The sequence below is a fragment of the Choristoneura fumiferana genome, chromosome 16, assembly GCF_025370935.1.
Source record: "Choristoneura fumiferana chromosome 16, NRCan_CFum_1, whole genome shotgun sequence".
Classification (NCBI taxonomy): Eukaryota; Metazoa; Arthropoda; class Insecta; order Lepidoptera; family Tortricidae; genus Choristoneura; species Choristoneura fumiferana.
Window position 1 is genome coordinate 1,084,280 of NC_133487.1, and position 12,151 is coordinate 1,096,430.

The 12,151-nt window shown below is 40.5% G+C and overlaps 1 protein-coding gene across 14 annotated transcripts in view; it reads right to left on the reverse strand.

Annotated features, from left to right (window-relative positions):
• Liprin-alpha (PTPRF interacting protein alpha) overlaps positions 1-12,151 on the reverse strand; it is a 193,394-nt gene that overhangs the window by 16,083 nt on the left and 165,160 nt on the right. For 7 of the 14 annotated variants that reach the window (XR_012452304.1, XM_074099389.1, XM_074099384.1 and 4 more), the window contains 8 exons: positions 11,671-11,840; positions 10,877-11,033; positions 10,560-10,679; positions 9,865-9,945; positions 7,841-7,999; positions 7,008-7,118; positions 4,220-4,294; positions 1,126-1,262 (listed from right to left, as the gene is read on the reverse strand). Coding sequence is in view for 13 of the 14 variants with exons in the window: in XM_074099389.1 (XP_073955490.1) it covers positions 1,126-1,262; positions 4,220-4,294; positions 7,008-7,118; positions 7,841-7,999; positions 9,865-9,945; positions 10,560-10,679; positions 10,877-11,033; positions 11,671-11,840 (1,010 nt within the window). In the remaining variant the exon portion in view is untranslated. Of the gene's footprint in view, positions 1-1,125; positions 1,269-4,219; positions 4,295-7,007; positions 7,119-7,840; positions 8,000-9,864; positions 9,946-10,559; positions 10,680-10,876; positions 11,034-11,670; positions 11,841-12,151 lie in introns of all 14 variants that reach the window. The other 7 variants (XM_074099386.1, XM_074099383.1, XM_074099395.1 and 4 more) reach the window with 3 other exon arrangements.

Consider the following 12,151-nt stretch of genomic DNA (forward strand, 5'->3'; position numbering starts at 1 on the left):
TCGAATGGGTGTAGAATTAAATGATGCTTTAAATGCATCTAAATAATCTTAATAAACGTGATTGTTTTTGTTGTTAGACAGATATGGATGTAATTTGGTATGTGGAATTTTCTGTCGGTTTCGCTCAATTATTAATGAAAAGGATAATTAACAAAATACCATTATGATCATTTGATATTTATATTTTATTTTTATTTATAAATGCTTAACCTAATTTTGGTACAAACTGTCAGCCTACCGGGGTTTAAATGAAATAAATGTAACCTAACCTAGACCAATCTGTAGATTACACAATAGAAGGAAGACGAGGTAGAGGAAGGTCAAGATTTACCTATTTTGATCAGGTGAAGGAGAAGGAAGTCGAACACCTGGTCGAAGATCGTACTGAGTGGTGGTTACTCCACCGACAAGAGCGTAGCTCTTAAATTTAAGAAGAGGAAAGAAAAGGAAATAAATTAGCCTGTTCGTGTTAGTCATTTCATAAAACAAACGTCGCGGTGATTGGATGAGATAGGCACAAGATCGCCAAGAGAGAAAGAAGATGGAAGAGCCGTAAATCTACATCGGATAATAATTTTTGTCCGAGTATCGTTTGTCATAAAAAAATATTATAGGTTTAGGTTAGGTTTGTTTTATAACAATTCTGAACAATATTGGATTCAGAGAAAAAAGAGTTATGACAAACCATCATTCCGACAAACATTACATTCGGGCTTTCAACAAGTATGCGAGCAGATATGGACGCCATAAGGTCAACATGATCAGATCTATTGTCAAGAAGACATTAATAGCTAAGGTGTATTATGAAGTTAATGATTATATCATGGACAGGGATATTTGGAAATAATTCCGATCCGCATTAGCGATCCCTTCAAATAGCGAACCTACTGTGTTAAAAATAAAGTAGTGTTAAATATTTGTGATGTATAGATATCATTTAATAATATTGTAATGTAAATCTGTTTAAAAAAACATACCTCGTTGAGTTTCTTGCCGGATTCTTCTCAGCAGAGGTTTTTCCGAACCGGTGGTAGTTTTTTTTTTACATTCATAAGTGCTTGTTATAGCCTAAATTGAATAAAGATATTTTGACTTTGACTTTGATGACATGCGCGGTATACTTACGAGTCATACGGCGCGGGGTAGTGCGTGCGCAGCCGATCCCGCTCCGCGTGCAGCGCGCGCGCAGCCCGTTCGAGCCGCAGCGAGCGCTGCGTGAGCGGCGACTCCGCGCCCTCCGCCGCCACGCCGTCCTCGCACAGCTGCAACTGTTAAGCGTGTTATTATTGCACGTTGCGACCTCTGTTACACTGCGTTTCAATCCCTACAGTACTGTGCTCGTAGCGCCTATAGTCGCATTCACATGTGTCTGTCGTGTTGTGTCGTGACGCACCATACATTTTATGTGGTTGCGTTCATATTTATCTGATGCAGTGTGTTGTGACGGCTTGTGTTGTGTCCAATCACAGGCTATAGAGAAAGAGATTGACAGATACCAAATACAGAATAAAATTAATATTTAAGGGGGGCTTCCATACAACAAACGTGTTTTTTTTTGCAGTTTTTTAGAAAATGATACAGAACCCTTCGTGCGCGACTCCATCGGGAAAGTTTGTACTATCGTACTCTTGTTCTCAATTAGCTTTAGTACTGATCGTACAGCAGCTTTGATATTTCACGTTACGACTTCTGTCCAGTAGCTACGTACATACGTAGCTATTATGAGATGTAATGGAAACAGGTTGATAGAGATATCTTTGGCAACATTAAAGTCGTCGCGAGGTATATGATAATATGAGCTTTAAGGGGCTCCTAGACAGGCCATATTTTCACTGCAATTTGTGGCCGGCAACTATTGGTGTCTTTCTCTTACTCACATGTTAGACAGGGACACCAATAGTTGCCGGCCACATTTTGCAGTGAAAATATGGCCCGTCTAGGAACCCCTTTACGATTTGTATTTACGGAGTAGCTAACGATTCAATAAAGTCAAGGAGGTTTGTATCTACATATTTATGCATTTTACACGTTGCTTGGCTACAAACAGTTGTTTTGAGGGTGCTAAATATACTCGTAATAAAATTTCTACGCGCTAAGTTGTATAAAAGGAGAATAAGTACAATATCAAAATTTATAAGAAGATCGAAACTAAAGTAATTACATGATACAAATAAATGGATCCATACTCGCATAATTGCTGAAAGTTATAGTTATAATACAACGTAATGTTTGTCTTAATGTTTGTTTGTCAAAACTCTTTCTTCTCTGAATCCATTATTGGTTCAGAATTGTTATTAAGCTAACCTAACCCATACAGTTATACATACAGGACGACCATTTAAAAAAATCGGGTATTTTTTTTTAATGACAAACATTACATTATTATATTAAATACTTTCAAAAATTATAAGACTAGCTACGCACTCGATTACTTATTTCTGTAGTGTTGCTACATGAAAAGTGGGAAATAATTGTAGAGAATTTTCTATGCTATGTTTTATACGAAAATGTAATATGTTTAAGATGAAAGGTGATACTACTACATATAATCATATTATTATAATATAACATACTATTTAGTAATACAATGGTATTACGGTTCTTATAAATGCTAATTCTTTGGAAGACATAAGTTTATATAAAATACAGTCAGTTATTTTTCTATATATAACATACAAAAGCTTCGCCTAACTACTTTATATAAAGCTGTGCTGTGCCTTATGCAAAGCAACATATTTCAATGTTTATTACAATATCATTTTTTGAAACAAACATTAGTCGAGGTTTCATATTACTGTTAACATACGAATAAATAATTATTTGTTCGTAGCTGTTAGCAAACACCGTTTCTGAGTTTGTGTTAGAAACAGCGCTGCTGTTTTTTTTTTTTTTTAATTATTCGGTTTCCTTCTAAAACTTTAATGGTATTACTTTCCGTTGGTAATGTAGACATCGGACACTTTGCTGGCTCATAATGTTCAATATTTTATATAATAGCTAAAAAAATATCTGAAATTCCGTTTTTGACCGGGATCTTCAGCATTTTAAGTAAATAATATTTTGAAGGCGAACCAGCAATGTGCGTCTTTCCAGTATAACAGTACATATAATAGTACATTTTCTACACAAGTACCTACTTACATTAGTTACAAAGCTAAATATCGTGATACAAAATTTATATAGGTAATTAGAAAAAAAAAAATCGGGAAAATTCGACTATGTGCGAATACTTATACAAAGTAAAACAGTGACAGAGGCATTTTACTACTTACATAAAAATCATTTTAGAATACATAATTATGTTCATTCAGGAAACATTGACGGATACATATATTTAAAGCCTTCTGTGATGGCGGTGCGTCGAAAAACTTTTATGAAATAAGAGTAAAAGGCGTAAAAAAGATATATCATTCCCATGATTTCCGATTTAAAAAAAAATATGTACTGTGTGTCAACAGCGTTGTGCTTGCAATTATGGCAACTCCGCTCACTATCTGTCAATTTTAGAGTTGCCAGTGGTGTAAAATAAAAAATGCAATCAATTTAATTGTGAATTAGGTAGGTTTTCATTAGCGGGCTCATTTAATTCGTCTGTATTTTTGGCGATTGACAACACAGACGCATTTTTTCAAGCAAAAAATATACTTGGTGCGGCCCAATGTGCAATAGAATGTACACAATAAGTTCAAGGGAATTAGGAATCTATGACAATGTAACAAAGTAAAAATTCTTTTGTTTTCTATTGTTTTACACCATGGCAGTTTGACGGCAGTTTGACTTTATTCTCGAAACAATTTGATTCTAATTGCTGTGTCAATTTTAATCAAAATATTTATATGGTGGGCTTCAGGAGGTAAAAAAAATATAATATAGGTATAGGTATGTTTTATTGAAACCAGACACATTTTTATTTTACTTTCTATCAATGCTTCTGGATAATAAAGCTTGGCTCGGATTGAAACTAAGAATTACTGATCCTATTTCGTTAAAAAGGTCTACAAAAAACCGTTTTAATTCGAAAACACGCGTTGTCCCCAGATAAAACCCAGCTAGATCGATTGCTCGCCCCTGAGACACATTGCAAATTACATCAAATCCGAGATCCTCGAAATAATTGTGGAAGATTCAACTATTAAAGTTGATACGAGTATGAGAGAGATAAGAGTAGAAATATATCTATTTTACGCCTTCACTGCACCAAAGCGTAGTGCGGACCGACCTGGCTGGCCGGGAGACTCTCCGACGAGGGCGGCGCGCGCAGGTGCCCGTGCGCGGGCGACATCGACGCCGGCGCCTGCCACAATACCTTAACCTCGTAAGGCCCATACACACCGGCGTGCAGCCGAGCGGGACATACAGGGCCGAATTTAGTAGGGGCAACGAGCGGTGGCTCATGAGACCAGAAAAGACTATTTGAAAAAAGTGTTTTTTTAATCTTTATTGTGGGAGCCCGCCTCGAATGACATCCCTAAATCCGGCCCTGGGAACATAGGGAAGGGCTAGTCAGCTTAATGGTACCCAAACAAAAGATTGGATTTGCTGTCAACTGGCAGCGAGTATCAGTATTAAATGTACTCAGTTTAAAAAAAAAAGTTAATATATTGAACCCATTTTGAGTGTATAGTCGAACAAATTGAATCATGACCCAGGGTGGAACCTTTGTGCTACTAATGTCATGTTGACATCTCATACTTTGTCAAGGAAATCAAAGTGAAAATGATTATTAAAAGGTTCCACCCTGGGTAATGATTCAATTTGTTCATTAATTCATAAAAAACATCTGGCATTGTCCTTTTAAAAATGAAAATGTGCCAGTATTTTTATTGACAAAAATACGTATAATCCCCTCCTTATTAAGGCGATTAATAGTACATTGTGTCTTAAGGGCGGTAAATAAGGAATTACTAACGAGAGTCTATTAGAAGCCCGAAGTCGAAGACTGAGGGCTTTAATGAGTCGATGTTCGTAATTCTAGTACCACCCGTGCGACATACAATGTTTTTCATCACATTTGCGAGTAAAATTGTATATTTGTAAAAGAAAAACTAATATTTATCAAAAATTGCTGATTGCGCTCTTGTCAGCGCCAGCTTCCCGCCGCCCTCCCCTTCCCCTCCTCAGCATGTGCATGGCGTGCGTGTGCAGCGCGCGCACGGAGCAGCAGCAACCATGCAGTAACAAACTCATTTACCGACCTTGGGCTTCATGGCATGAAATTTGTACGCGCAATGACTCATTTACCGACCACGGGTTTCATGACAAGCACATTAAGGTCGAGGGTTTTATTGGGGGGTTGCAACCAAGGTAGCCTGCATGTTACGACACTGTTTACGAGCAAGTGCGATGAAAAAATATTTTTTTCACTAAATTACACTGTTGGCAACTCTAAAACTGATAGGTTGTGAGTGAAGTTATCAGCAAGTCCAATCCGAATGGTCATTGAAACGGATAGTCACCGTGAACGGCCTTTTCTCTGTTCATTGCGTTTACCACCAGTTAACCATAAGTGGCGAGCGTCTTGGGCGCGCAACGAACGTAAAATATTACGTTACGAGTCGCGCTTAGTTGTATCCAAGCCGTAGTTAGTAGTAAAGACCAATATTCGACTCTTGTTCCGTTAAAATGATCCGGCTAGTATTTAACCTTACATGGAATTTTTATTTACAATTTTAATCTTAATTAAATTCTACTTCAATACTTGCTGAAAGTTTAACTTATAGGTAAGATGTTCGTGAATATCTAAATATGTTACAAATCAACTCTAGAAAGTCATTATAAAGGTAGAGGCAGGAGACTTGAGCAGGACCAACTCTACCCGCTCACATGTTTGCGTTTTAAGCTTAGCCAGAGCTACCACAGCCATTTAGAGGTGCACGTAGTTGGTAGCTGTGGTTACACGAATCAAGTGAATACCAACCGCTTAATTAATATTACTGAGATTACCGTTAATTTTTTAAATGTGGAAAACAAAAAGTATTATTTTGTATTATTTAATTTACCTACCACATGCATTGTCACTCTGCTATCAAGGTTGTGGGGTTTTAGTTAAGTATGATTGTAAACGATCTATTATCAATTACTGAGGCCGTAAAGTTGGTTCTGCTAATGTCTCCCAAATCACCCAGTGTACGGTATTTGACAACTCCTGAATGAGGGCTATCGATTTTTGTCTCACTAGATGGCGCACTGTTGCGTGAGGTTTTTAAGTAGGCTTTCGAAGTCTGTTATTACGGGCGTGAAAACAAAGTTTAGATTAAAATCATGTTTAATACACCTTAAAACCGTACCATCAAAATATCGAGCATGTGTTGCATAGTCCCCGTTTAGTTCGGAAACAAGGGAGGACAAAGGTTTCCGAAAGATAAAACTGTCTCAAAACACAGACATTCATTGCCCCGGAACGCATATTTGCCATAATTAATTTCAGATACTGCAAAATATTCACAAAATTATTCTAATTATAAATAAACCCGCGTAGCTCACCCAAAAACTATGAGATTTGACATTTCGGAGACCTCACGCTACACTAGCGCCTCTAGTGGCGAATTCATACGCGATAGCCCTCATTGACATGGGTCTTACATATAAATAAGAAACTCTAATAAAAAAAAATCTAAACGTTTATTCTGTAAGACACTCCGTATCGCTGCATAGTGTTCCATGATGGTGAAGATCGTAAAATTGAAATAGAGCTTCACTTAAGTTTAATTTAGCAAGTATCGCTCATTCCCAAGTGAAACACTAATTAAAAAAAAAACCTAAACGTTTATTCTGTAAGTAAGTAGGCTACAAAGAGCTCTTTTACATGTCACTTCTTTTAAACTACCAGAGCTTTCGGAAAGACAATCATTGCCAAGAAGAATGTGCCCCAAGAAACTTGGCAGAAAGTCATTTTTTCAAAACAAAATATTATATTGCCGCTGAAACCAAATGTTTTGTCGGCCACCAATCATAAGTTCTGTGGTCATATAGGCTGATCTGACCGGAGGGTAAGGTTAGAATCTTACCGTGTGGTACTTGTGTATGGGCGCCAGGTGGGGGCGCGAGGGCGACGCCGCGAGGGGGGGCGAGTCCCCGCGCCGCGACAACACGTTCATGTGCTCGTAGCTGCCCACCTGCTAACACACAAACTCACATTGCATGACAACTCTTTAACAACCACGGAATAAACGAGAAACAAATGTTATAAACCGAGGCCTAAAGGTCACAGCTAATTAGAGGCACTCGGTACCCGACCAGTACTGCCTCGTCGTTCGGCGTCCACTCGTTGTCGACAGTGGTCCACGGGTGGACGCCGCGTTGACAACGAGTGGACCTCGCGTGGTCCACGAATTTCCGAGTAGTCTACTATGAAGGGTGGGTGGGGAGCGCCGTATCGCAAGCGCGTGCCGGCAGCGAGCTATCAACGAGTGGTCCACTCGCCGTTCGCGAGTGGAAACTTCAGTAGTCTTCATTGCTCTGCTCTATCTTCTTCTCTGCCTGTGTACTCGTATCTGTCTGCCTGTCAGTCAGTCTGTCAGCAGCGCGCACTCACCTTTGGCTTGAGCTCCTCCTCCCGGTACTCTATCTACCTCTTAGCCTGTCCATCAGTCTATCTGCTCGTCTTTTCATCAGGCAGTATGTCAGTAGCAGCGCGCACACACCCTGGACTCGAGTTCCTCGCACCTCAGTGGTCTGTCTACCTCTGAGCCCGTTCACTCTGTCCGTCAGTCAGTATGTCAGCAGCACCCACCCTGGACTCGATCTTCTCTGCGCGTCTCGGTACTCTACTGTATCTACCTACATCTCTGACTGTCTATCAGTCTGTCTGTTCGTCAGTGAGTCTATCAGCAGCACCCACCCTGGACTCGAGCTCCTCGGCGCGCGCCTCCGTGGTCTGCTTCTCCTCCTGTATGAGCCGTATCTCGGTGTTGATGGCGTCCAGCTGTTCCTGCAGCATGAGCGCCAGCGCCGCCGCGTCCGTGTGGCCCCCCTCCACGCCGCCGTCCGACTCGTCGTTCTGCAACAATATATCCACATTATCATCATCATCATCATCATCATCATCATCATCAGAGCATTATGATCACCATCACCATTATCATCATTAGTCAAAATACCACAAGCCGACCACGCCCACTGTAAGGTGGTGAAACGTCGAGATATTACTCGTGTGTTAAGTAAGCGTGATAACTATAGGTCCTGTTTGTGGTATTTTGACTATGAGTGAAAATCGCAAAAATTTAAAACTACATCATCATTGTCATTATCATCATCATCATAATCATCATCGTCATTATCATCATCATCTCAGCCTATACAACGTCCCACTGCAAGCACGGCCTCCTCTCGGGCCGTATTTACCACGCGGACCCAATGCATATTGGAAACATCACACACAATACAAAAATTTCACAGTTAGATTTGCACAGATACCTAGGCTTTCACCTGGTCAGACGCATAGTTGACCTGCCGCGCCTGATTGTGATTTGCACCTTGTATACTAAGCAACATATTAGGGGAGAAAAAGATTGATCGTATCCGGAACACCACATTCCGCTCTAAAACTAAAATAGTTAATGTTGAAAAAGCGCCAAGCTTAAATGGGACTGGGCCGGACATGTCTGCCGGATAGTGTTAACGGCACACCAGTAAAAAATAGCCAATATCCGAGTCGGACTGGCGCGTAGAGTACCTATAAAGGGTTCCGTACAGTATACCCATAAGATGTAACACACAGATATAGATTACACTAGATAACGCAAACACCTCAATCTGTATGAAAACCAACCGTGTCACTTTTTAATATCTAATGTGACGTCTCAAGAGCGAATTAGCGATGTGAATTCCTCGATGTCCGTGCAAAATCGATTCAAATGCGCCGCCCGCCCGCGCCGTGGGGCTCGAGTCAGTCACTAGTCATGATTAGTCAGTTAGCGGCCAGTCTTTGTATGGGGCCAACCCCGACGTTTGGTCGGGGTTCGGACACGCGAAGTAGATCATCATCATCATCCCAGCCTATATACGTCCCACTGCTGGGCACAGGCCTCCTCTCAGAACAAGAGGGCTTGGGGCCATAGTTCACACGCGGGCCCAGTGCGGATTGGGAACTTAACGCGAAGTAGATGCATTTGCGTAATCCAGTGTAATCTATATCTGTGGTATAACATAACGGACAGCGGAGGCTTATTAATAGGGTCTCGTTGACACCTTTTGTACGAATTGTATACACTTCCCGGCGATCGCGGCACACCTGAAAATATAACCTCTGCCAAAGAGAACCACATTAAACTCTGTCCTGCCCAGAGACGGAGTCTCTGTTCAAATAAATTTTCATCACACTTGCTCGTAAACAGTGTCGTAACATGCAGGCTACCTTGGTTGCAACCCCCCAAATAAAACCCTCGACCTTAATGTGCTTGTCATGAAACCCGTGGTCGGTAAATGAGTCATTGCGCGTACACATTTTCTTGTCATGAAGCCCAAGGTCGGTAAATGAGTCAATGCCCGTACTGATGCTGCTGCGCGCGCTGCTGGAGGACCACATGGACCACCACATGCACACGCACGTTGCGGCGCATGCCGAGGGAGGGGGAGGTTGAGGGCGACGCTGCCAAGAGCAAAGCCTAAGGTATCGCCAATATTTGGTAGAACTATATTTTTTATTTTACAAATATAACATTTTACTTGCAAATGTGATGAAAAACATTGTATGTCGCATGGGCGGTACTAGAATTACGAACATCGACTCATTATTATTATTAATAGACTCTCGTTCGTAATTCCTTATTTACCGCCCTTAAGACACAATGTACTATTAATCTATGAATGGTGAAACAGGGGGTTAGTATAATAATGATAATGTATACAAGAGCGGCGGGTTACCTCGGCGTCGCTGGCATCGAAGCCTTGTTGCACGCTCGCCAGCGCGTGCGCCGCTTGCAGCTTCTCCCACGACCCGTCCAACTGTGGGCAGAATCGAATGTTTAGTGCTTTGTCACATTGAGAAGGCATTTCCTGCTAGAAATAAGGGTATAGGTGAAATATTAAGCAAATAAAATAAATATTAAGTCTAATAATATTAGTGTTTTGTCTCATTTTCTCATACGGTTTATGAGACAAAACGCTAATATTATAAGACTTATATGCTTTGAGAAACAGGGCCCTGTTGTAGGTATGTAGGATAGGTAGTAGTGGTATAAATATAAATAATAAATAAGTGGTCTATCAATTTTTAAACAAGTTCCTATCAAATTACTATGTCACTAAAGTCGAACTTTCAAGTTGACAGACACGTCTTTTGGCATTATTGTTTTATGACATGCAAACGATTATCAACTCTAGGGTGGTAAACCACATATTTGGCTGATGGTACAGTCAAGTGCAAAAATAAGTATCATATATTACTACGGTCTTATTGCGTCGGAATAAGAGTCTGTGGTACTTATTTTTGCAACTTTGAATAAGTTTATATTTTTACACTTGACTGTACCCTGATTCGAAAACCATTTCGAGGGATAACAACTTACGAGGTTTTCACACGGCAGTGACGTAGGTAAGGTTAGGTTATATTAAAATACCTTGGTCTGGTAGAGCGCCTGCGGCGGCTGCGGGGGCGCGCCGGGAGACAGCGAGCGCGTGAGCGCGTCCGTCTGCTGGATATTGAACGCGATCTCCTGCTGCAACATCTGCCTCTTCAGCTGGAAAATGCGATGCTGTTAATTAGCTATCTTTTTAAGGTTATATCTTAAAAAGAAAACACGGTGTCCTTGTAGAATCACCTTATTGTCCATCCCTCAAGATTCCTTTTCCACCAAAGATGTACGAGTATGTATGTATGTAACTATTGTTTTTCACTTGGCTCGTTGTTTAATTATCTACATAATACACTACACACCTGTTCGGTCTCCATTCTCCACTTTGCCAGCTCCTTGAGAATCTCCTGCTTCTCCGCGACCAGTTCTTCAGCGTACTTCCTCGTCTTCTCCAACTCCTGAGTCAGTGCGTTCTTCTCATCTAACGCGTGCATTCGCTCCTTGAGATGAACTTGTAACCTGAAGTTTATGATAAAGTTTAATTCACATGGCTACAAGTCATCAGGACTACGCATATAGCCGCTGTTTACATTAATCCAGTAGCTTGACATTACGATACTTGTTTAATCGCTTGTAACCTGTTAGCATCGCGGGTCTGCAATGGCATGCTACTAGAATGGTTTTACTAGAACAGTGTAAACAAGGTCTAAATGCCACGTTGCACAATAGAAAAATGGGTGAAAATAAAGTTCAATTAGTTCGTTACTTACGACTACATAGATACCTACATACTTACAGCTAATATTAAGCGTTTCAATAAGGACTTGGTTATACTCTTATTATGCGTCAAGTATAATTCTGAGGCCCTAGTGAAAAAGGGTTTAAGTCAGCAGAAATTACACAGCTACTTTCTATTTTATGTGTAAAGGGGTTTAAGTCGAAATTAGCTGTTCAACTTCTGCAAGGGCCCCAGAATTTTGAAATTCCAGGTGAACTCATTCTGTTATTTTTCTTATTCTTAAAAAGGGTTGTACCAAAAAATGCTTGTAATTGTAATTTGGCCCAACACCTTTAAATATGAAGAGCAAATAGCACATGTTTCAAAATCAACACCTTTGAACTATTATTTGTGATGAATGATATTATTACAGCTTACCTGTCATTAGACTCAGACAGCAGCTTGTCGACAGTGGCGCTCAGCCTGGTATTGTGTTCTTCATTCATCCGCAACCTTTGGTTCAGTCTCATCAGCTCTGCATTCTTCTCCTCCACGCTGGCTTCTAACCGCTGGATGCGGTCCTCTGCCGAACCATGACGTTCCTGCGCCTGGAAGACCAAGTTTAAAAATATATTCAGCAGACAAAGACCCGTCCTGGCTTCACACGTGTACATAAAAAAAAAGGTCTAATCAAAGCCACTTCACAACGCGTAAATAGTCCATTGCACCTATTTACAGACTAAATTTATTTACAGAATAAACGATAAAAAAAATGATACGTAAGGAAGATAAATGGCCCGTTTCGCCACTCTCTGTTAAGTTCCTGCTACTTTATCTCACAGATTCACAGGGCGGAAAACTTCGGGAGTTATGTATGACACTAATGATTGGGTCTCAATTCTAAACTAGGAAAGGGAAT